The 25,973-nt window shown below is 41.4% G+C and overlaps 1 protein-coding gene across 2 annotated transcripts in view; it reads left to right on the top strand.

Annotated features, from left to right (window-relative positions):
• Fgf12 (fibroblast growth factor 12) overlaps nt 1-25,973 on the top strand; it is a 532,634-nt gene that overhangs the window by 178,813 nt on the left and 327,848 nt on the right. Inside the window, exon 1 of one of the 2 annotated variants that reach the window (XM_048453928.3) lies at nt 2,887-3,140. The exons of the other annotated variant lie outside the window; for it this stretch is intronic. Coding sequence (XP_048309885.1) covers nt 3,050-3,140 — 91 coding nt within the window. The 5' untranslated portion in view covers nt 2,887-3,049. Of the gene's footprint in view, nt 1-2,886; nt 3,141-25,973 lie in introns of those variants that run through there. 2 annotated transcript variants of the gene reach the window in all.

Genomic DNA, 25,973 nt, shown 5'->3' on the forward strand with positions numbered 1-25,973 from the left:
TTGATTAGAAAATAGAAAGCATAGAAAATTATCAAAGCCCCAGAGACAAAAAATATATCTTAATGTTTATCCATCAAGACAACTATGTGTATTGCATTTAAAATAAATTATCATTGCTACAAGATTTCTTAATTTGACTTAGAAATGCAAAAAAGGAAACTTGAAAATTTTTGTCCAAAATAGTTTACCACTTTCTTGGCTTCTGCAGTTTTTATTTGTTTCTTTTTTTCCTACATAATAGCACTAATAAAGAGAATTCTTCTCAAGTCCTGCCCACCATCCTTTAGGGAAGCTGAACTGTGGGTACTGATGCCAATCCCATGCGGAGGTACTCCAAGAAAACCGTGATAGGCATGAGAAAGCATTTGTAAAACAATCCAAACAATAAAATTCTAGTGAGTGACTACCCTTGTGGCCCGCTTGAATGAAACATGTATAATCTAAAGGAAAAGACAAGTCACATTAAAACATACTGCGCTATCCGGTTTAATCAGACTTCTGGAGGTTGGAGAATAAGAGAGTGTGTGAATGCAATCCCTCAGTTTCCTTTTTCTTTGTGATGAGTATTCCTGGACCTAAAAATCATAGGCATGGTTTTGTGAACATGAGAGCAGGTCATCTGAATACTAACTGATGGAGATGACTTTAGTGCCCTGTTTTCTACCGGGGGTGTGGGGAGGCGGGTGCAGCTACAGGCTTAATGAGGAATCAGAAGATTCACACTTAAGCGCTTCCTGCTATCAATAATAGAGCCACTACATTAGCCCTAGAATCCAGAAAAGCTGACAGTGGCACCTCACCTTGCAAAAAACTAATTAGAATCTTCAAACACATTCATGTGGCTCAGTCCATTGAATTCTTGTGACAGCCTTGCCAGGTAGGCAAGGAGGCTCAGCATAAGTGTGGACACATGCTCAGGTGTGTTTTGAATTCACCTATGGACTATTTTACTCTGTTCAAGTTTCATTGAGAACCAAAGTATGATTCTATTGATTTATTTGTTCCTTATTGAGCAAGACCATGTCTCTCAAACTGAAGCAGGAGCTCTGGGCTTTGGGTTCCAGAGCAGGAGGGCGCTACCGGAAAACTTGCTGTCTTTTGCTATGGCACCAAGGGCTATTTTTAGATGTTTTCCTCTGGTTAATTGTCTCACCCTCCTCGGGGAATCTCGATGGGTAAAATCCCAGATGAGACAATTTTCTTACTAATTCCCGCAGAGACGGGGAAAGAGGAAGGCCATGGCTGTTTGTTGTCTTGGGGCCTCAGAACCATCTTGGTGATGACAAAGAAGGGAGCTTAGCAAGATCGTCAAGGCCCTTGAAGCCCATAGAACTCTGGCCAAGTTAATGACCAATAAGACTAAGTAGGACAGGACTTGGTGGGAGACTGGGGAGTGAGCCATGGAACCATTCTAAATGGCCTTGTCTGAAACTGATTTCTGAAAGGAGCTGAGAGCGTGGAACCAGCAGGGACAGAAGGCTCAAAAGGTCCTTCCACATGCTCTGACTTTTCTTCTGACACCTTTGAAAGGAAAAGGGACATTCTGGGGAACTTGATTTCAGCTTTTGGGGAGCACATGAAGATCAGTGGCGGTTTCTTAGCCCGGAGGAGGTAAAGAGAGAGGGAGTGATGACAGTCATTTAGTCTTCCTTCCTTCCTGGAAAAACAAGTCAAGTAGTGTTAGATGCCCTGGAGACAGTGGACAGAAAGAGTTCAAGGTATTTCTGACTCAGGGTCAGGGCCAAACTTCTAACAGGTTTCGCACAAGGAATTGCCTGGAGGAGCCACTGAATTTCTTGTCACCTGGATTGTGCAGGTAATAGTATGCAAATTGGCCTTCACTGGGAAGGAGGCAGCTAACATGGTAAAACAAACCAGTGCATTCTTAAGCCACAACAAGGCGTACACAAGCTACCAGGTCATTAACGATGAACTATGAAAACCCTGAAGCATCAAGAAATTAGTGTTGAAGATCACACAGCAAAGAGAAATTTGAATTCAGGCTTTGTCACCAGCATCGGTGTTCTCTAATATGTCTGTCCTTGAAGGAACACATAGAAGTCCCATGAACTTAACTATTTGAGTTTTTTTTTTTCCCATCCCATTTCTAAAAGTACATTGATAAACTCTGGGAAGTGAGGGGCCAGACGCAAGGCAGCTGTTGTAGAGAACCGCGAGCCCTTTAACACCAAGCAGATCCTCCTAGGATAGTTGAGCAATCTGGCAGGAGCAGAGGTACCAGAATACTCGCTGGTTCTGCCTGATTCTACTTCACGTGCCTCTCCTTTTCCAACTCTGGTGTTCTGGTCAGGCTCCTCTTCCTATTTGCGCCCATGTTAAACATGTTCAGCAGCCTGGAAGGGACCAGCAGAAGCTGCCAATCCCCCTCCCCCCATTTCACACCCTTTTCCCAGTCCAGATTTATGGAGAGGCGCCCAAGGTGGCAAAAGACTTACCCAAGGTCACAGCCCTAGTCAGGAAATCCAAGAGTCCGGGTCCCCACCTCTGCACCCAGCGACCGCCTGGGCTCACTTTCTCACCGCCCGCGCCCGAAGCTCTCTCCATGCCACACCCCGCTTCCCTGCCCCCCGCCCCCCAGTCCCCCGAGTCGCTTCTGACGCTCGGCGGCCTCCCGGGTGCAGTCCTTCCTGCGGGCGCTCCCTTCCGCCGGATTCCCACGCCGCGCGCCACGCCCCCAGCCACCCGCAGCGGAGACCCCGAGGCAGCGGAGCCCCAGGTCGCGGGACCCGAAGGAGGCGCGACCCGCGGCGACGTTGACGTCCTCCGCGCCGTGGCGCCCGCGCTCCCGCCTGCAGTGGGGCCGCCCTCCCGAAAGTCCCAAAGTGTCGCGCGGAGCCCGCCGAGGCGTGGCCGAGTCCGGGGCCCCCCGGGAGGGCCGCCCCCGGCGGAGCCCCAGCCCGGCGAACGAGTTAAGAGGCTCCGGGACGTACCATGGGCTCGGGACCCCGGCGCCCCGCACAGGCCACCGCCGGGTCGCAGGAGTAGCCGAGGTGGGCGGGGAGCCGGCCGACCCCGCGCGCGTCTCTCCATGAAGATTCTTGCGCTTTCTCTGAAGAAAGGAGTGCATATGCTGCAGTGCCTCTGTGGAAGGAGCCTGAGGTCCAGCGACAGCCCTAGCGGTGAGCCGACGTCCCCTCCCCGGCTGCCCACCGCGGGAGCCCTGCGCCCAGAGGGCCCCACGGCTTCCGAGCGCGCGCGTGTGTGCGCGTGTGCGCGTGTGTGTGAGTGTGTGTAGCCCTCAAGTCACCCGCGCTGTCGCCCCGCACCCGAGACCGAGCCTGCGGGTCCGGGACGCGGGGAGCGGGAGGGATCGACCGGCTCCCACACTTCCTCGCGCCTCGCTGCTCCTTGTGACTTGCCAGGGCGGCCTGGGACTTACGGTGGTTCAGGGTCTCTTCGGAGAAGTTGCTGGTGCGTTCGGCCGCAGAGGGGACTTTAAACAGGTGGCTGGCAGACAGGTATCTTATTTTTCTTGCTTTGTCTGAAAGTGCACTTTTGGCGGTGGTTAGGTGAGTTACCTTTTCCGCGGAGATGGAGCGACTTCTGTCCTTGGTGCCGAAGCAGGAGGATTTCGGGTAGCCTGGGGCTTAGCCAATCTACTCCCTTAAAGAAAGGAAAAAAAAAATTATATAGATAACAAAACAAAACAAAAAACACAAATACCCGGATCATTTGAGTAACCTGTGATATTGAGAAAAAAATGTTGAGATACTTAATGACTTTTTTTTTAAAAAACAAAAAACAAAACACCAAACTAGGACCAAACAAGCCATTCTATTCTGCAGAAGCCTTGCAAGATGGGGTGGTGCTTCCTGTCCTTCTGGTTCTTTGTCTGATTCTTTTAAAAGATGCAAGTTCTTCCTAAATCAATCATCGATTAATCTTGCAAGCGCTAATTCAGTTTCTGTGCTCTTCAGTTGCTTACTCCAGTGTAGAGGTGAGGAGACAGGAAAGGCACCATATCATGGTTAAACGAGAGTCTCTGTCAAGAATATATTTTTGATCCACAAGCCCCAAATAACTAATAAATTCAGCAGCATTATAATAGCTTTTGTGTTTGAAACTTTGTGTGCTATTTTAGGGGATCTGATTCACTTGGTAATGGCACCTATTTTCACTCTGTTCTAGAGTTATGAAAATTATATTTGGGAAGATATATATATCTTTGGAGATATATATATATATATATATATACTTTCATTCATACTTTCTGAAACTTGTACTTTCTAATTACTCACTAGTCAAAAAATAAAATTAGAAGATAGCTTTAAAGAAACAAGAAAATTTAAGTAAGTGAAATTTGTGAGCATGGTTGTGAAGTGAAATTGGCCATGTGATCTCATATTTTACTTCTATGCAATTCAGGAGGTTAGCTAGTCTTTTTTTGTTTGTTTGTTTGTTTTGCTACCGTATTTGTGAGTGCTGAAAGATGCATCCACATTTCTCAACTAAAAAGCTTTACTGTAAAGACTTGCATCTTTAATGGTACTCGACCCAGGAAGCCTCTGGAGATGCGTGCAAATATCATCTCGGTTCCCCTGGTTCACGTTACATAGAATGTGAATAGACTCTAACGAAGGCATTCGCTTCCCAGGTGTGTAATTCGAGGTATGTGTGGTGTATAACTGAACAAGGCGCTTTCTCAGATAAAACGGTAAAATCTTCAGATAACAGGCAAAGTGCCTTTCCCAAATAGTAACAGCTGCAAATGGAAAGGGTGATCCGTGTGACTGGGTAGCGTGGGCTGCTGCAAGTGTGGGGCTTACGAGTCAAGAGATCCAGTTGCGAGGCAGTTCCTAGGCAGTTTCCATAAGTCACGCTGCTTTAAAAAGTCTTGACTTTCCTCTGAAAAATTAAATGTGGAAATGCTGTTAGCTCTTGCCTCTGTTTGTGGCTTCACCTGCTTTTAGCACGCAGTTCTGTAAGAACTGTGGTGTCTTATTTGTACATGTAATTTTACTTAGTGGGGTAAATACTTTGTTGGGGGAACTGCCATTCTAGAACATTCATTTTTTTTATAAAAGGGTATAGGACCAAACAGGGAAGATGAGACCTTTACCCAGGTCTTTCACAAACAGAATAATTAATACACAGCTATTTGTCACGAGAGTGTTTCTAGAAGTGCAAGGTCTTTCTTCAAATTATGACTCTTTATAGCTTATGCTTGTCTGCAACTAACATAACCTGGCTGTCAATTTGTGTAGAGATCTAAATTACCATGATCATACTGCACACATCATAGCTGGAATAAAATACTTTAATAGCAGCTAAAGATTTAATTGAACTCTTGTATATCAGGTACCATTCTAAGGGCTTTTCACCTTTCATGTGCAATATCCTTAGCATAATATGTTTAGATATTGTCAGTGTGTTCTATTTTAGATTCGTATCATTACCATGGCTTCTGCTATTTGCAAAACCTCACAGTAATTCTGCAGGTAACACTGACATGCCCAACATTCTCATGCAAATTGGGTAAAAAACCAGAAACTTTTCATGAAGTGAATTTATAAAAACCAAGCTATGAAACACTGTAAATTTCTAAATCTTGCCTGAAAGAAATTTGGCAATGTTTTAAACAATGTCAGCATGTATTTACAGTTCTGTTCTAGGTATTTCTCATTGTGGTGGAACTGAGTTCATACTTGAGGGGCATGGAATGTGATTTATTGCAATAGTTTAAGAGATTCTCTTTAATCCCAGCACTCAGGAGGCAGAGCCTGGTGGATCTCCCTGGGTTTGAGGCCAGCCAAGACAGCCAGAGCTACACAGAGAAACCCTGTCTCAAAAACTAAAAGAGGGAGAAAGAGAGAGAGAGAGAGAGAGAGAGAGAGAGAGAGAGAGAGATAAAGAGAGAGAGAGAGATTCTATTAACATGTTCAAGCTGTTTGTAAATGTTTCAGTTTTGTTTATATGGGCCTAAAATTTAAATTAACCATTGGTTTTGAGCTTTTTAGGGGCATTTATTACTCTTGCTTTTCCTCTGTATTATTAGACATTGATATCATGCTAATTTAGTAAGTCTACCACTGTATAAATCCTTTGTACTTCAGAAGGATGGAAATGCTAGCAATACATGGAATGCAATCTTAATACATGCTAAAGTCAGCTGCTCAAGGCTGAATTCTCAGCCCCTTTTGTTACTTGGGTTTTGTTCTTTTACTTATTTGCCAAAATTAAGCAAATTTTAGGCATATGGAGCCAGTCTATTAAAAGGTAGATTAGAAGCTTGAATGTCTAAACATCTCTGTTCAGAGAATATGACATTTCTACCAGACTGATGAATTAAAAAAGCTTTTAGTTCAAAGAGAGTGAGACAAAGAGGTGGAGCTTTTGCAAAGAGATAGGTAGTGAAGAGTGGTGATCAAAACAATGGCTTTCATGCCCACTCCCATCCCTCTGCTGATGGGTAGGGAAAAGTTGTGGTGTCTCACCAATGAGCTTCGGGCTACAGGCTTCTCATTGCACCAGGGTCCAGTCGGATTTTGTAAAGGAGCAAATTCTGTCCTAACACCTAGGCCCCTGGGAGGGAAACCCCTGCTGTGAGTTGGTTCCCCACGGGAGGAGTAAGGTAAGTGTAAGGGTAGGTGTGCATGCACATGTTTGCTTGATTTCGCTGCCACTAAAGTATTCTAGAAAGGCCACATGGAAGTGATGGTTGTGGCTATTTTGCAGTATGCAGTAAGGGAGGGACCTCCCAGCCTGGCAGATATTTTGAGCTGGAGCCCAACAAGGACATCTGGTTTCCTTGACATGAAATTCAAATACCCCCTCCCCCCAAATTCAAATACCCTGGGCAAACATAACTCATCAATTGAGTCTGATAAGAGTACACACTTAGAACACACAGGGTCACTATTTGCAAGGCTAGCACAAATACCCAAATGAAAACTGACCACTTGCACACAAGTTGTCTTAAACACTGTACATCAGGTTTGGGTATCTAGGCTCTGATTTTTCTCCATGGCAGTGAAATGATTCTAGAAAGGATATTTGTTTACCATACAGTCATTGTTTATAAGCTTATTTCCTATCAAGATACCTTTATTCAAAACATTGAATAATTGTTGTATGTATGTATGTGTGTTGTAATATGTGTTTATGTGTCTGTAGGCTTGCATTTGTGTGTGTGAATGCAGCCTATGCATGGCCTTCATGTCAAGGTCAGAAGATAACTTTGCATCCAGTCCAACCTTGCTTTCCTTGCCCCCCTTTTTAAGATGGGGTATCTTTGTTGTTTTTCTACTGTGTATAGAGGGCTAACTGCCTGTGAATGTCTAGGAATTCTCTGGCTCCAGCTTCCTGTCTCTTCAGGGGGGCGCCAAGATCACAGATACACTGCATCCAGTTTTTATGTGGGTTCTAGAGATCCTAACTCAGACTCTCATGTTTGTATAGCAAGCACTTTCACCCACTGAGCCTGTTTCCATGGTCAACATTAGAGATCTTTTGAACATGTTACCCTCTAAGCCCTTTGTTTTCTCATCAAAGGTAAAAGGGACAGATGGCAATTATGAGAAAAAAAATGGAAATAGAATTATTTTGTGCTAGAGGATATTTTGAATTCTTTAGAAATCTTTAGAAAATTATTAGGAAGTCCAATGGACTGACAGTATAGCCCAGTGGTAGAGGGCTTGCCTTGTTTGTCTGAGGACCCGGATTTGATATTTGATGTCCAGCAAAACACACACACACACACACACACACACACACACACACACACACACACACATAAGCATGTGAAAAAACATCTACCAAATTTTTAAAGAAATGAATGAAAAAGATCTATCTTTTGAGGACAGTTGTTTATAGTTTTTTATGGTTTTTACTTTCCAAGTTTTAAATTTCACATTAGATTTTCAAAGTTAGTGTCAGAAAACTCAAGAAGATGTTGTTTATTGTTGGCCCCCCTTTTTGAAAAAAAAAAAAAAAGGAAGTCTATGTATTAAATGTAGTGTCCTTAGGAGCCTTATGCCACTTTCTAGAGTAGCTGTAGATTCATAACCAAACTGAAAGGAAGGTAAAGAGATGTCTTGTAACTCCAGCCCTCACAAGGGCCTGGTCTCTTCTGCTCTCAGTGTCTCCCATCAGAGCCGCTCAGCTGTGGCCATACGTGGAGTCACACTGACACTGTGTTTTCTGTTGCTTTTATACATTTCATAGGTTTGGATAATGGCATATCTCTACCATAATAGTATAACTCAAAGTTGTACTATATGAGTTATACTATACTACCCCCAAAATCTGTTCCCTAACTACTCACCTCCCCTAAATGATAAAAGTCATTACTTTAAAAAAAAACTCTCTTTATACTTTTGTGTTTATTCGACTATCATATTGTTGTAGTAACATAATATGCAGTCTTTTGAAAGTGGCTTCTTTCACTTAATACATGTTTAAATTTCTTCCATTTTTATTTCATGCCATACCAGCTGATTTCTTCCTAGCTCTGAAGCATATTCTGTTGTTGGCGTGTGTGACAGTTTATTTATTCATTCACATGTCAGAGGACATTTTGATAATTTAAAGTTTGAGAAATAATGAATGAAATTGCTATAAGCATCAATAGAGTGCTTTTGTGTGAACATAAACTTTCTACACATTTGGGCAAATATCAATTGTTGGATTATGTAATAAAACAAATTTAATTTTGTAAATTTAATGCCAACAGTCGCTATGGCATTTTGCACTCTGACCATCAGTGAATGAGTGTTTTTGACTCTGTATCTCTTGTTGTTGTAGATTTGTGGGATTTCTGGCGGTTTTATAGATATATAGTCATATCCTTTTGCTTTACTTTGAAATTCTCTTATAGTATATCACATTGGATATCTTTTTGTATGCTTGTGTGCCGTTTGCACATTTTCTTTGTTGAGATGGTCTTGTGATATCTGATTTTTTAAAAAAAAAAACACAGCAGGGTTGCTCATTGTCTTACTGTGGAGCTGCCATTGGCGTCTTTCACTCAGCACTTTGGATTCTGCTCCCAGGAACACTGTCAGATGTTCTAGTTTCTCCTCTGCTGTTGTGAGGAAAAGCATCACTGCAAGCGATTTGGAGAAGAGTTGATTTTGATTTGTGATTCTAGATGGCTCAGAGTCCATCATGGCAAGGAGATATGGCAATGAGTGACAGGCATGCTGGCAGGAGTAGGGGTTGAGAGCTCACAGCTTCAGATGCAAGCATGAAGCTCCCAACTCCCAAAGACCTTCTCCAGGGACATACTTCCTCCTGCATGGCCACACCTCCCAAACTTCCCTACACAGCAGCACCCACTGGAAAAACCAAGTATTCCAACACTAGAGCTGATGGGAACATTCTCTATTTAAACCACTTCAGACAGCTTTATGCTAGTCCCATAAAGTTAAGGGTGCCCATTTGATTAGTATGGCTAATGAAATGTGGGCAGGTGGTATAGATACATGGAAACTCTAATAGCCTAGAGCACAGCATACTTCAAGCTTTTTTATTTATTTATTTATTTTTTCTGGTGCTGGTGGTTGGTGGTGTTCAGGGTTGTGCTTAATCCATTAATCTGTGTCCTTGAATGTTGGTCACAGAGCACACCACGTGATCTCTGGTGGGTGTTCACTAGAAATGAGACAGATGTTAAAGCCACATTAGTAAGTAATTTCCTTTAAAACGTAGTTTCTTATCTGCCTTATTCTGATTGATAGGACAAGTGGTGCTTCTTGAAAAACAGCCAGTGTAATGTTAGGGAGTTGGGGTTCGGGTCCTTCCCAGGGAAAGCACTCTACTTTCTTCCCGATATCTTCTATAGTACTTAATGAACATATGTGTTGACTTCCACACGCCAGTTTCTTTCTGATTTTCTGTGTATTTAATGGACAAGTTTGTGAATATCCATTCATGGTATTTTAGTAATCAGAGTATTATGCCTAAGCTTTGTTATCTTTCAGAATGCTAGCAGGTTCTCTTAGCATGGCTGATACACTGTTCCTTTGCTGCTGTACCAGTTGCCCACTGATGTTCCCCACACTTTGTGATTATCTTTTTATGCTTGTGATTTCATTGTTAAGTGTAGTCTTGAAGGAATTGAGTTGCTATTTTTTTTTTTTGCTTACCTAGAAATGTGAAAATCTGATGCCCACAGTCATATCTGGAAAAGCAAGAACTCAATGTGTTGCATAAAGCCACGGCACAGTTATAGTAGTTTTGCAGGCACAAGAAACAGCAAATAAACACTGTGTTTCTCCCCTAGTTTTGTGCACTCAGATAACGTGCATTGGGAAGAAAGCCAGTGGTGCTCTTCATGGGGAAGAAACCAGGCTCAGTGTTGTTCTCATCTGGGTCATGGATTTGCACTGTGTCTTTCTGGCTCCGTGTTAAGTACAGCAGAAGAGGGGTGTAAGCCAGACCTTTTCTGAAGCCTAGAATACTTGTATCATCCAATTATCTCTCTCCAAAAGGCTTCTTCCCTTTTTTCCTGCCATCCTCTTTCCAAGGGTAGAAAGTTATGCATGTTATGCCTACAGACATACCTGTTTTGGTAATTCAGTTCAGAAAAAAAAAAAAAAACCTCGGGTACACAGTAGCTGAGAAGTTCATGGAGACCCGGCAGGGAGAGATGTACATGAAAACAAAGGGCATGATCCAACAAAGGATGAAATAAATGCCCCGGTAAAGTGGGCGGAGACTTTGCTTGTTTCGTGCTAAGCTTTGTAAGATTGAATGATAACGACCACATCAAGGGAAGAAAAACCCATTTGGCTCAGGATTCATGTCAACCTCCTTGAGTTTGGAAAGCCCCTAAGAATCAAAAAGGAAGTGTGAGGGTCTGCAAGATAACAACTGTGATTCAAGGGGCTGGGGGTAACATCCCCACAGTCCCTTTAAAAATACTTTAAGAAGTATTACTTTTATGAAAGCAATTGACCTACACCTCAATTTAACTTAGCATTGCCCATGGTCAGATATTCTTCCTAATTATTTATAGTATATCTTGCATCTGACCATACATCAACCTGTCGATTTATCCATAGCCAGAGGAACTACATCAGCTTCTTAGAGAGGTAGAAATTCCTGTCTGCGGCACCAGAGGAACATCTGGGGAATACTTACAGATCTGCTCCCTGGGTTTCTGTGAAATGTTTTACACAGTGCTTCACTCGTCCGCTTTGCTCAGCTCAGTGCATGCTATTGCTGTGTTTGTGCCTTGCTGTTTTCACTGCACAGCGTTCTGAACGTCATGTCCCAGTGTCTCTTCGAATGCCGTTACATACTGGACATCTCGGTCTCCTCTAATGCCCCATCAGAGAGGCTGCGAATCTCTGCCCAGACAATCTGTCTTGCCGAAATGATTTTTCGTGTTTATACATAAGCTTCTAGTACCATCCTACCCCCTCCACTCATTACTGTTTATAGAAACGAAGGCATTGCAGTTGGTGTCACTGATTGCCCACGTTGTTGCTTCAATGAAGCCAGCTGGGATGCGATTGCACGGTCTTTAAATAAAACTTAGCGGCACAAAATGAATCTCCTCTTTGAGGGGAGAGGGGTTGATGCTAGCTGCATCGCTTTCCAAAGCTCTAATTATTTGCTCAACTTGGAAGAGCTCGAGAAGTGACTGTCCATGTTAGCTTGGCGGCTGACCTTGACCCCAGGATCTCCTGTGTGGAGAGCCCAGTCAGAGACAGGAAACCACTCTCAAAGTCATAGTGGCTCTCTCCTTACCTAGGACTCCGCACCCGACACGTAAGGACAGCGGGCGTGTCAGTTGTTCTAGCTACACAAAGGCGGAGGTCAGGAGATGAAAGGAGATGAATCGCCGTCAGGAATGAGGGCAGGCTAAGTCTAGGCTTGGCCGACAACAGTCCAATATTCACAAGCAGTGTGGGCATCAAAGAGGTGATGAGAGGTCGCACAAGAGGTTGGTGAGGCCTTTTCTGACTCTGCTACAGTATGGCAGCTGAGTAAACAGGAACACTTCTCATGACTGCTACTTAGGAAGCTCATCGTGAGATTGGCAGGGCAGCGGATCTTTCATAGATATGTGATACAAACTAGAACATTAGGCCTTTTCCAGGGAGAGCTTTATCTATCTATGTACCTTTCTTTATTTCATCTTGAAAAAAAATAATTTTGAGACAGGATCTTATTCTGTAGCCCAGGATGGCCTGAGATTCACTATTTTGCTTAGGCTAGCCTTTAGTCCATGGCAACTTTCCTGCCTCAGCCTCCCAAATACTGGGATTACAGACATGAACAAACATGTCTGTTCCACAAATTTTAAACTTTTAAGAGCAACTTTACCTCTATAAAGCATCTCCTTCCCTCCCTCCCTCCCTCCCTCCCTCTCTCCCTCCCTCCCCCCTGTCTCTGTGTGTGTGTGTGGGGGGGGAGTAATGCATAATTAGCAATATCAGTATTGCTAATGACACTTACCTTTGGAGAGTGATGGGACAGTGAAAGAATTGCTTTGTACCTTATAATGTGTTTCCTTTAAAATTAAAGCCTGGTAGTGTAATTTTCATATTATATAGCTTTTGTTCATAGCAGAAAACACTGACCATGGAAAGACTCCATAGGTTAAAACCTCATAACATCAAGATCCTGACAGAACCTCTTCCAGTCTCTACATGAGTCTTCACAGATGTTAGTGCGGAAGGGTTGTTGCATTCAGCTTTTTATTATAAACTTAAACAATGACTCTAAATGAGGTATTTTAAAAGCACATTAAATTATTTGAAATTGTTTTCCAAAAAGTTTTTAGAGAAAGCTATCATAATGGTCTTTGGAAGTCATAGCGAAGGAGACTTCCTTGTCCCTTTTTGAGGTTTTCTTTCTTGTATTTCAAGGCTTTTCTAAAGATATGAATAGGAATTTGTATTAATCAGAGTTGAGAAACTGTGTATCACTTGCATTTTAAAAAAGTAAGTATATATTTAAAATATATGTATATATTGGAAGCACTAATGGATGTGTGGTTTTCATAAGGTGGTCCTAAACGTAACTTTAGAACAATTGTTATTGAGTATTTATCCAATATTCACCTTCTATGCCTTTAGATTTTGCCTTGGGAAATAGTTTTGCGTAGAAATTTTTGTGTGCTCTGGGGTGAGGTAAGAATTTGAGTAATAACTTTTATTTCTCTGCTGTGTTTAATCCTGAGTTCAAAACAACTAAAGAGGTAGATAACGCATTCAATAGATGCTATTATATGTATTTGTCTCATCTTGGATTACCTCCCAGGAGGCAGCAGAGTCATTAAGCACAAACCTACGAGTTTTTTTTCCTAAGGAAAATCTTAGCATGTCATCCAACTCACCAGAGCACAGAGTAGATCCAGCTCATTTCTCTTGAGTTTCAGTAGTGATAAGAGGGTTCTTTGACTCAGTATGTACCTACAAAGGCATGTGTAGAAGCCCAGCCAGCTGCCCTGAATGTGTGCATCCCCTGGGCAGGACGACCCACACAAAGGTGATGCATAACCGGGTGACTCACATTGCTGCATGGCTCCCTCCCTTCCCTGATCATTGAGATGGTTTCCTGCCTTGCCAAAGAATGAACTGGCAAGAAGGGCACAGTGTCGCATTATAGCACCTTGGAAAAGACAGGAACCTTTGTTTCTTAGACTGAGATGGAAGTGGAGTCTATGGAAGAATGAATGTTAGCTTCTAAGGTGTATAACTTTCCAAAGCATGAGTAGTCTCAGGGATGGGTGGGGAGCTGGCACATCTTCCAGGGCCTACACTCCTGCCACTCACGTGGTATTTTCCTCTCGGCTTTCTACTAGTTATTTCTTCTCTGTGATGCAATATGTGTATCTTTAAAATAGTGTGTCATAAAAACCAAGCGAAAAAATATATCCTTTGTATTTCCTGATAGGATGTGAGTTTAATCCCATTTTAAAATATTTGTTGACCTCAATTTCTTGTCCTTTTTACTATTTGCATGTAAGTATATTTTTATTTTGTTATTTGAGTTTTAAAAATGCAGCAACCCTCTGCTGTGGAACTGCTCTGTGGCACACATGCAATAAATTCTTTATATTCCCTAAATAATTTTATCATGTCATTTTGGGTGAGATGTTCTCGTAGCCAACTTTTCTCTTGTTGCTGACAAAGGAGGACTCTCAGTTTTGCTCATGATAGGGGATGTGTGTTGTTGGGCTGACTTTTTACTCTAGCACATGAAAATGAGGGGAAGGTCATTGTTACCTATTCTCAATTTTAATTTCTAGTTATTCCATAGAGGTACATTTTTTTCTTATAATGTTCTAAAGGCCTGAGTGTCATAAATGAAATAAAAATCTCTTCCTTAAAATCTTTAAACTTGACAAGTTAATTCTAATGACTTTAAAAAACACAGACAACCTAAACAAATATAAAAACTTTCTATGAGCCCACCTCAAATAACTTCTAACTTGTTCAATACTCTTTTGTTCCATTATATAATAGTATTACATTATAGACTAGTCTGTACTTTTTAAATGTTTTCTCGGTTTTTCTTTTACTAAACATATTTTTTCGTATTAGATATTCTGAATGCAGTTTCCTGTCTCCCAACTTTTCCCAGGTCCCTCCTTGAGCTCTGAGGGGAGGGATGTGGTGGAGGCACCCCAATTAGAACTGAGTATTACAAGGTTTTTATCTCTGCATATTTTCTTCTGCATTCCTCTGTATTTGTTCCCATTTACTGCAGGAGAAAGCTTTTCTGATGGTGACTGAGCAAGGCACTGGTATATCACCATAGCAGAATGTCATCAGGAGCCATTTTGTTGTATGTTCCTTTAGCAGACAAGTAGTATTTGGTTTTTCCCTAGGTCCATGGGCTATCTAGTCTCTCATGTTCTTGGTTCCTGAGCAGTGTTGGAGATGGGTTCCATCTCATGGAATGGGCCTTAGATTCAGTTAGATAGTGGTTCATTACTACCATGAGCTTTGTGTCACTATTGTACTATTGCATCCTGCAGGGAGGTCATCACTGTAGAGCAAAGAGTTTGTAGCTGGTTTGGGGTTTTTCTTCCTCCTTTAGTAGCATGCAGAGTATGCTCCAGCGCCATGAACAGTAGTCAATAGGACTGAAGGCTCTATTTAGACACTAGCTTGACTTCTCCATGTTAAGTGAGCTGTGTAGGTGTTATCTTCTCCAAGTTTTTAAAATATAATGTTATATCACCAGTGTGCTTCATATTAAAATACTTCTTTAAAATGAGTTGAACAGTTGCACAGTGTTCATTTAGGTAGCATAGTAAATTTAACGAATCTTTTCTCTGTGTGTATATTCTATCTTATCCATCTGTTCATCTATTTATCATCTATCTATTGACCCACCTACTATCTCCCATAGGGTGGCAGCTTCCCACAACTTCATTTTGATATGTAGTGCCCCATATGGTTTCTGTCACCTATAAAGAGCACATATGCTCCATATCTATGTCTATATGTGTGTGTGTGTGTGTGTGTGCGCGCGCGCATGTGCGTGTGCGTGTGTCATAAAAATCTGACAATTAAAAACTGTTGTATTTTTAGGTAAAAATCATTAAAGGTACAACTTTGGGTGTTGATGAATCATTTATTGGTAACAGGATACCCTTAGTACCCAATAACTAGAGATGAACAGCTTCTTAGATGCAGTCTTAGAGGAGGTGGGAAAGGTACTTATCAGACAGGTAAATCTTTTTTTGACTTGGACCCACTCTTGGGTTGCCTTCACTTTTCCTGCTAGGCCCTAGAAATTGCACTGCATGTTTCCCGATTCCCTGACCTTTAGCTTCTATTCTTTGCCATGGAGCACCTTTGTTTGTGTTTATATTATTTTTCTTATTTCTCCTAATGCTAAAGGGAACATAGAGCACATTTGAAATTTTTGTTGTTAGAACATATAAGATAATAAGATAGTTTTTAAAAAAACTATCTTTTTAAAAACAGGGTGCTGTTCTCTTCTTGTTTTCTAAGCCCCTTAGACACTGTTGTTATGAATGAAGAGAGGCTAAATAAAAAAGAAGCCCATATAGGGTGCAGAAGGGCAGAAGCAAGCTGAAGAGAAGCCTAAGGAGTGATGGGTAAAAGATCATACTAACTTCTGCTGTAATTTTGTTGTTGTTGTTGTTGTTGTCTTTAGAGACCGGGTTTCTTTGTGTAACAGTTTTAGTTGTCTTGGAACTGCTTTTGTAGACCAAGCTGGCCTCAAACTCCCAGAGATCCCCCTGCCTCTGCCTCCCGAGTGCTGGGATTAAAGGTGTGCGCCACGACCATCTGGCTCAGATATAATTTTTGAGGAGGACTAGTTCCTCTGCAGATTGGGATGCTGTGAGTCACTGATGTTTGCCTATGTTTAAACACAACAGAGCACAATTTTAAGGAACAATTGGAGGAATCAAAGCAGAAGACCTATGGATCTATACTCAAGAAGGGGTTATGAAAAAGGAAACTATTTTGTGAGGGACGTAAATAGCAGGAACTGAGGGATGTATTTTACCCATTAATGGAAGAAATGGAAGAAACTCCCAAGATCATGGAGAAGGATTCAAGGCTAAGAGTAAAGCTGAGAAACCTCTCATTGAAATTTAGGAGTTGAATTGACCCAATAAGATGCATAGCTTGTGGCCTCAAGACCCCCAAGTGGTTCTCACAACATCCTCTTGGAAGGCAGTGGGAGACTTATTTTGTGAACTTCAAGGAAAGGCTTTGGCCCAGCCATCACAGACGATATGGCTCTGGGGGACTTACTTGTCATTTTGGAGCCCTAATGTGAAGCAGGGCCTAATGATACTACTTCCTGTCCGCCCAGGATTCCCCATGCTGTGTCTACAAGGCTTATGTCTGTGCTCTTCTGGCCATGTGGTTGTACAGAACTTTCCATGCTGCTGTTATTCTGACTGTCTACCCTTCCCAGTGTCATAAGATACCAGATGAATGCTATAAATATCTGATTTATTCTGAATTATTCCCTCTCTTGACTTTTATAGTTCTTTATAGTAAAGAACTATGAAAGTATTAAATCTTTGAATGTGTTTATAATTTTGATTGGTGTGTCGAACTTTGCCACATCAAGAGGCGCCTTTGCTCTTGTAAAAATTCACAACTGCTTATATTTAGTTGATTTAATTTGTTACAATTTCTGTGTATCTCCATTAAACTAACACTGTAATAGTCTCAAAAATAAAGAAAAATACCAAATTTGAATTTATTGGCAGAGGCAGTTATAAAACGGCATTAAGACCAGGTGCAGCTCATGCCTATAACCCTGGCACTCAGAGGCTACAGCAGAAGAATCGCTATGAAGTTGAAAACATCCTGGTCTACATAATAAATTCCGGGTTCTTTTGGGATACAGATTATGGTCCAGTCTCCACAACAACAACAAAACTTAGTAGAATAAAATAAAATGACGTTGGGAATAATTCACCTATAAAGATACTTTGAGTGACTTTACATGACTTTGAATAATGGGGTTTGGGGAACTAGCATCATAGTAGAAACATCAGTTGCCTTTAATTCATGACTTGTTCTTAATATTCCATGATACTCAATGCTGAACTCTCTCACATATGCACATACTGAAAGCTTCACCTGTAAATGTGCCACCTCCTCCAGCGCTGCCACTCTGAACACGATTCCTGAGAAAGTCTGTGTCCAGCAAGCGCACGGAGGTGTACAGGCAAGTCTTTTCCTACCACGGAAAGCTTGCTGTCCCAGAGTGGGCTTTAATGATGTTCTGTCTCTGCATGGTGAATATTCATTGCCCCCCCCCGGCAGTTAGGCAAATTTCCACTCCTGAGAGAAATTATCCCTACTGCTGCTTCAAGGGCCATGGCTTTTCTTGTTGAAGGTGCCTATGACCAGCATCATGCCATCCAAGGCATACTCACTCCCACGACAAGATTAGGAAAAACAATCATAGTAGGTACAGCACATTCCTAAGTCTTTGCATAATTCCATTTGAAATACCAGATGCTAGAAGTATGTCAGGGAGCACAGTACTTTCTACCTTCTTTCTCTCTGAATAGACTGGAGAGAAGCCTTGTCTGCTGAGGTCTTCCTAGAATGTTCTCACATGACCTTTGAACAAGCAACACAGATCTTCCAAGAATAAGAAACAAGAACTTTTGAAGCAGAATAGTATTAGCGGAAATTAAAATATTAAAAACTTGATTCACTTCAGAATGCATTCAAGTATTGAACAAAATATCTGACATCTTGGAGGGATCAGCAACAAGTTGGTAGAAGCAGGAGCTCTAAGAACAAAGAGTAAAAAAAATTGACTGATGTATGGTTAGGGAACTTCAAAAACGGAGACCCTCTCAAAACAAAACATTGGCTATCACCAGGTAGATGCTCTGATCTCTATCTACCCCAGGGCATGAAATTTACAGCCCACCAAAATGTGTTTCTCAAATTGGAAGAAGCTTGCCCTCATAGGTTATTACGTGGGGAAGCATTTGGAAAGACACAAAGTCATTTTGGAATAACACTTTATTCATTTGTATTTTCACAGTCAACAATAATAAGGTCCACACCATATGCTATGTAGTGAACCTGCATTAACCCCACTGTGAAAGGATTTATATTTTGGTAAGTTAGAAAATATCTTTAGTATATCTGCTTCTTACTAAAAAAAAAAAAAAAAGCCCAAACAAGCAAGTCAATCTTAGCGTTGTCTTTATTCTAGAAGAGAGGCTGTTGACTGCCCAGCAACTTTTCCCCTGATACTTTCACTTTTCTGTTATCTTCTTTGACAGTTGCTTTGGTTCTTGTGATTGTTTTCATGTGCTCAGTTCATTAAGCTGATTGACTAACTTGTTTTTCTCACTAGACAGAATCTTCTAGTAGTTAGCACCAAGCTAAGTAGCCTTAGCAGAATCATCATTATGATTTTGTTCCAATCTACAATACTTGTGGATTCCATGACCTCAAGAAGAAATGATGTGCACAATACTGGAAACAGTGGAGGGGATATGGGCCAATTTTTTTAGACTTAAAGTGTGATCAATGAATAACATAATAAAGCTTGACAAAAAGAATGAACATGCTGATAGCTTTAGCTCATCTTTATTCCTTATTTCGATGAAGAACTCAAACATTACTGAAAGAATTAAAATCATTAGAACCTGTATCTGCTTCTATTTTCATGCCCCTTACATAGTACTCCTATCATCTTTATAACTGTCCACTCTATATATTTATGTTTTTAATATATCCCAGAGATAGTGCTTCAACTTTTTTTTTCTAGAATGGATGTGAATAGGTGGATTTAGTATGCCACCTTCCCCACAAGAGCAACTCTGAAGGGTATGCATCCAATTCCTTTTCACTTTTACTGTGTATTTCATCCTCTTTCCCCTTTTCCTGGAATTGCAAATAAATGCACATTGTTATCCCACCTTTTAAACTGGCAAGGGGTGATTTTTGGTTGGCATGGGACTAGAGTGAGCACTGGAGACTGAAGCAAAAGCCTCTAGGGTTGAAAAGGGGGGAAAAATATAAGGAAACGGGTCTCTGAGAATGGCCAATGACTTCAGATCTGAGTTTAAACCCCCGGTACTCCTCAGTGAATTCCTTTTAATTGAAAATAGCCAGTTAGCTCAACGCAGGTTGGCTTTCTAAGGCGTTCATTGGAAGTAAGCTAGTTTTTGTCCTGATTGTTTTACCTACCTCCTGAGAGTCTTCTGTGAGGGCAATCTCCAGCAGTTCCAATGCAATCTCCTGTTGGTACATACGTAGCACAAGTGTTAGCCAACTAAGACAGTATTTGGGTTGTAACCTTGTAATGAGGAAGGACCAGATATTATGTTACATTGAGAGTGTGAGTGATCCAAAACTCAGTGAATCATAATGTTTGAGTGCTAGTCGCAACTGTGGGAATGGGCAACCTCTTTTAATGCGGGGGAAGAGGGGGAGTGAGAGACTGAGGTCTGGCAAGTTTGACTGGATGTGCAAAGCCCCACATTTATGTCCGGAGCCTGATCTTTGAATATAGGCTTATAACCCTTCTTGTAATCATGTCTGGAGACTGAGAGCTAAGTTGAAACCTTATTCTTCCATTTTCTCAATGTAGGGAAACAGTGCATTTCTTAGTTGTGTGAAAATCATGGTCGTCATTTATAAAAATATCATGTTTATCCTTCCTTTCCTTGGGATATTATTGGGAGAGTTCACCTTGATAGAGTGACTAGTTACCTGCAAGTGATTTCTTTGGTACAGAGTGGGTTTTTGTAGAAACTGGTTGCTTACAAATAAGCACAGTCCACCTTACTATTTTATTGTGAAGCTGCTTGAAGAGAATGCTATTCCATCAAATAATACAGTGTTTTCATTATACAACATAAAGTGGGATAACATGACAAAAGTTAAGGAGTTTTGTCAATTCAAATTCACTTTAAATTCTTGCACTAACAACTAGAAACTACAGTGTATGTGGAAATGAACTCTAAAATCCAGGCCAACTTACATTATTGAGAGTTTGTATTCCTTTCCGGTGAGATAACCCATTAGTGTTAGTAGCAACAACTAACAACAACAACGGAAACAAAAGGAACTAGTGAAAGCTCATGTCTACTAGAAATTCAACATGTACATCATGTGTTTCCTACTGTGTATTAGCATTTGTGCCTAGAAGGGGATCGATCAATACATGCTTTAAGGAGGGCATAATATGGCACAGATTTATGTACAAATATGTACATAATATGTACAAAACCAAACCAAACATCCTACAAAACCAAAAATCTTAAGTACTCCAGAGGCAAATAACAATTGCAGTTTCTCTGAATGTAATGGTGGTGGAGATAGTACATTCACGTGTGTGCAAACGTGTGTATGTGTGTGTGTGTGTGTGTGTGTGTGTGTGTGTGTGTGCATGTGTGTTGGCAGCCAGAGAGGGAATTATTGAAAACAAATGGTACCTGAGTAACATTAAATAGTTATGGTCACCCACTTGGCATAGAAAATGATAAGAAAACAAGCATTTTCTTTAAATGGGGGGCATCAGGACCAGAGTCAAGAAGGCATGTGTGCTGCAGGCTCATGGTGTTCCTGTTCTCCCATTCATTTCTATTCATTTATTGATGGCCTACTTCTTTCCCCATGTACTATTATTCTAATTGTAGGGGTTCGGTATTGAGCAAAGTGATGTCTATTTTGAGAACCTACTTTCTAGTGCAGAAGTAAAGCAATAAATAAGTAAACAACCATGCATGTAAGATAACGTTGGTTGTTACCAAGTTCTATAAAGAGAAATAAGTGCATTAAGGGAATAGTCAGTGAAAAGAAGAACTTTCCAGATAGATGGCCTTTTCTGAGGGAAAGAGCAATGGCAGGAGGGGAGCAAGCCGTCAGATGTGGTGCGGAAACCTGCTCCCATTGTAAGAAACAACGAGAGGAAGGGGAAGCTGAGCATATTCCAGGGGGAGCACAGAGCAGTGCGGGTGAGCAAAGCAAAGAAGCGGGATAGGAGGAAAGATTAGTTGTGATCTCCTTCGTGTCTCTGTCACCGCAGTAGGAAAATGGACAGTGGTAGGGAGACGGTTTTGTTTGTCATTACAGACTCCATGGTGAAGTCCCTAGACCAAAATGAACTGTACAAGATGGTGATGTGTGATCTGAGTCACGATGTGCCTAGAACAGAACTGACAGAATTTGATAACTGATGAGGAATGTGATGTAAGAAGCAGAGAAGGATCAGAGTTGACCCAAGTAGTTAGGCTTGAGCCTTAGCTGAAGAATGGCATCTTTTATTGTGGTGAAAATAGACTAAGGCCGTGCAGTAACAACCAGGATAGTTATGAATGTGTTGAACTTGATTCAGACTAGAAACATTGGAAAAACTTCAATTCTGAAATTTAGACGAAGTTAGGACGGGGGAGGGAGAGTATGTAGTTCATCATTATATAGGTAGTATTTTGGATTAGGGAGCTACAGTTAGTCCACCTGGGATTAGAGTTGAAAGGTACAACACTGGGGCATAAACATTGGTACCCCTATATTCAACCACCAGAACTGAAATATTTCCAAAAAGACATGGGGTAACTAGAAGATGGAGAAATTCAGGAGACACCTAAAAGAAGTGTCAGGAAGAAATGACTGACTGGCTCCAAATCACAGAGAACAGCAGTAATATGCAAACCCAGGCTTCCTTATCAATTGGGACTCATGAAGGCCATTGGTAACCTGGGTGAGCAGTTCCAGTGGCCCTCTGGGGGTGAAGGAGCATAGGGAACGATAAAGCAAGACAGTAGGCCAATGAACAGAAAAACCTCCCAGGAGTTTTGCAGTGAAATTCATAGAGGAGATGTGACACCAGGGAGTATCATTTTGTAAAAAATAGTTTAACACGTTAAATTGTTGATGATGGTTGATTAGACAAAGGAAAGCAGATGTTGTAGGGGGAACGGGATGTGGCATAGGTAAGTGGCCTCCATGACTGCCAAGTGCCAGATTGGGACAGCCACAGCAGGGTTGATTTGGGCTTGTTAAGGAAGCAAATTGCCTTATTCTACACGATACTCCCCCTTGGGCCACCCCCACGTCAGAATGGCTGTTTATTTATTGGGGAATCTCCCCGGGTACCACAGAGGGACTAGACATAAGAACTTGTTTTCCACAGCACGAGGTGTTGTGGTCGTATAAACATTCACTAGTGCGGGGTGACAAAAAAACAAATTTGACTTTTTGTGAATACTAATTCTTGTTGCTTTGGCTTTTCTTGATTTTGTATTTCCCCTCTTAAGAGTGATATGGGGGGGTAGATGAGATGGTAGGCAAGTCTGTTAGCCGGAGTTTGACCTCCAGAACATCAGGATAGAAGAAGAGAACATTCTCCTGAGGATTGTCCTCTGGCATCCACACTCATGCGGTGGCACACATATGTGTAAGCACCACGCACACACACACACACACACGCATGTACACACACACACATGCTAAAATTGAATAAATAAAATGTAGACTGATATTTGGCCAGACCTCCTGGTACAGGCATATAATTCCAGCTACTAGAGAGGCTGAGGCAGAAAGATGGCAAATTAAAGGCTTGCTTGAGCTACAGAATATTTTCCAGTTTAGCCTGTACAACTTTGTGAGACCCTGCCTCAAAGTAAAAACACAAGACACAAAAAATAGACAGACAGACAGAAAAACACATGCATGCATGCATGCATGCATACACACACACACTTAAATAGATAAATAAAAAAAGTGAGTGAAGGCTTCAGGGCATACGATGATGGTAGTACCCTTGCGCAGCATATACCAGGCTCTGGGACACTTCTCATTACTGCAGAACGAAGTACACCACATCCCATACTGCTGTGGTCTGTGTGCAGTTTGATTCTGTCTCTCAGTGTTCTTAAGCTGGACAAAATTTGAGAGTCCGTGTGTTTCTTTGGAGACATTATTTATGGAAATGTCTACCTAGCTCTCACTGTTTGTAATTAGAAAATATTTGATCAGGAATTGAATCAAGTGGTTCCCATTTAAAACGTGAGTATCATGTGCCTTCCTGTCTTGTAGAGATACACAGAAATAGCCACAAGACTTCCACATCCAGCTTGCACACATCGCAGTAACTGGGTTAAGGAGACCATTAAGATTTATAGAATAAATAAAGAAGTTTAATAGCTTGGGCGGTGGTGGTTCATGCCTTTAATCCTAGCACTCAGGTGGCAGATGGATCTCTGTGAGTTTGAGTCCAGCCTGGTTCACAGAGTAAGATTCAGAACAGGCAGGGCTGCCCAGTGAGTCTCTGTCTTGAGAAATAAAAGCAAATATTTATATTATTAGACTAATAACAGAGTCTTAGAACAGTCTAGATCAGAAGTTCTCAACCCCTTTGGCAAACCTCTAGGAACCTTTGCACTATGATTCACAAACAGTAACAAAACTACAGTTATGAAGTAGCAATGAAAATAATTTTGTGGTTTGGGGGTCACCACAACACAAGGAACTGTGTTAAAGGGTGGCTGCATTAGGAAGGCTGAGAACCCCTGCTCTGGGTGTTCAGAAAATTGATTATTTTGGGAAAATAACACTGTGTAGGGAGACTGGATCTGGAATCTAAAGATGCTGATGCTGTAGTTTACAGAGTGAATTTTGACAAGTTCTATGTTTTCATATGAAGTAATTAAGTATACAAGAACATTCCTTGCTTTCATCTTACTGCTGTTGTAAATTCAAATAAGCAAAGGAAGATGAAAAAGGCTCATGTATTTGTGTGTGTGTGTATTTGTATATATAAATGTATTGGTAATGTGGATTGAAAGTGATTACATATGTATAAATAGATATTTTATATATTCACATATATTCATGCAAACGCATATATAAAAATATATTTGTTGGCATGTAGTTTTCTTTGGTCAGTGTTATTATTACTGGATCTCCTAAGGGGTTAGGATAATTTTTGGATTATGGCTAATAAGACTATAGAATTACGTATTAGCCTTTTCCCACATGCTTCCCTCAAACATGTAAGCAAGCCCTAGTAATCTATTGGTGTCCTTCCTTGCATGACTGCTAGGTTTCAATCTCCATTCTACAGGGAACCAATGAAGAAATAATGCAGGTTGTGCCATGATGCTCCATACACATCACAAAACATGTGCAGGAACGAAGGGGGAAGGTATGCTGGTTCTGAGGATGGATCACTTCTAACAATGGGAGTATCAGCAGGGTTTGAAACCATGATTCATAGAGAGCAGATGATCTGTGAGACCATATGTCTTAGAGAAGAAGGCTTCAGGTAGAATATGACATTCCAGTGATTTCAAGGAAGTAGAAATAGGTTTTACAGATAGAGGTAAGTCCGACCTCAACAAGAAATTGAGTCACTGAAATTATAGAAAGCACACAGTGGCTGTTTTGTCTACTGTAGAGAAACAGCCTCATGATTTATGAAGTCAAGTCTAGCTTAACATTCTGTACCAAGTTCAAGATAGGATGAGAAGAAGAGACGGTTATCTTTCTGTGCTCTTGAGAGGTGGGTGGGGGCTCCAGAGAATGCTGAGTTCAGTTCAGGTGTGTAGGAACATAGAGTTTGACAGTTCAGCTCAGAAGCTTTAAGGTAAGTTTCTGGGCTCAGCTCTCTCATTTTGTCCTGATTCATGGGATCAAAACACTGCTGTTAGTACATAGTTTGGCTGCTTTTAAATCACACACACACACACACACACACACACACACACACACACACACACACACACAATGCCCCTATCCAAGGTGTTTTTACATTTGTTTTTATGAGGCAAAAGTCACCAGAAAATTTTTAATCCTTCCCTGGGTGGTGGCGGCATACCCCTTTAATCCCAGCCCTTGGAAGGCAGAGACAGGCGGATCTCTGTGAGTTTTAAATGATCTGCAGAGAGAATCCTAGGACAGTCAGGAGTATAGAGAGAAACTGTGTCTCAAAAAAATTGTAAAACCTTTAACAAATATTTCCAGATGAATGAATGCAATGAGTGTAAAAACTATAATGTAATATATAGGTCACTTAGTTAACAACCTTCCTTTGCCAGAAGTACCAGCATCATGTGGTTGTGATGTAGTTAATGCCTGGTGCATTGGTATTTCTGAAAGGCACTTCAGAAATAAGTGCTTTTATTGATGAGCAAGCTGGACTCTAGACAGGAATCTGTGAAAGGTATGCTGTCTCACAATTAAACTAACACTTACCCTCTGCCACCATCTTCTGAGGCATCCCGTAACTCTGTGTGTTGATTAGTCTTGTACATTGATTGTTCCCACAATTGCTTGCTGAGACAGGGTTTCAAGGAAGTGATTTTGTCTTGGAGATCACTTTTCTTTCATCACGAATGTGAGATGAAACCGCCCTTGAACCTGTTCCAGAAGAGAATGTTTAAGTGAACTTCACACAGCTCATTATATCTAAAGGAAAACGCAAACACCTCCAACAAGTAGCTTGAAACTAGCAAAATCCACAACCTACACATCATTATCTCTACCACTATATCTGTGCTCTCCAAGTAATACTAG

This window comes from Myodes glareolus, chromosome 2, assembly GCF_982192425.1.
Source record: "Myodes glareolus chromosome 2, mMyoGla1.1, whole genome shotgun sequence".
In the NCBI taxonomy this organism is placed as follows: Eukaryota; Metazoa; Chordata; class Mammalia; order Rodentia; family Cricetidae; genus Myodes; species Myodes glareolus.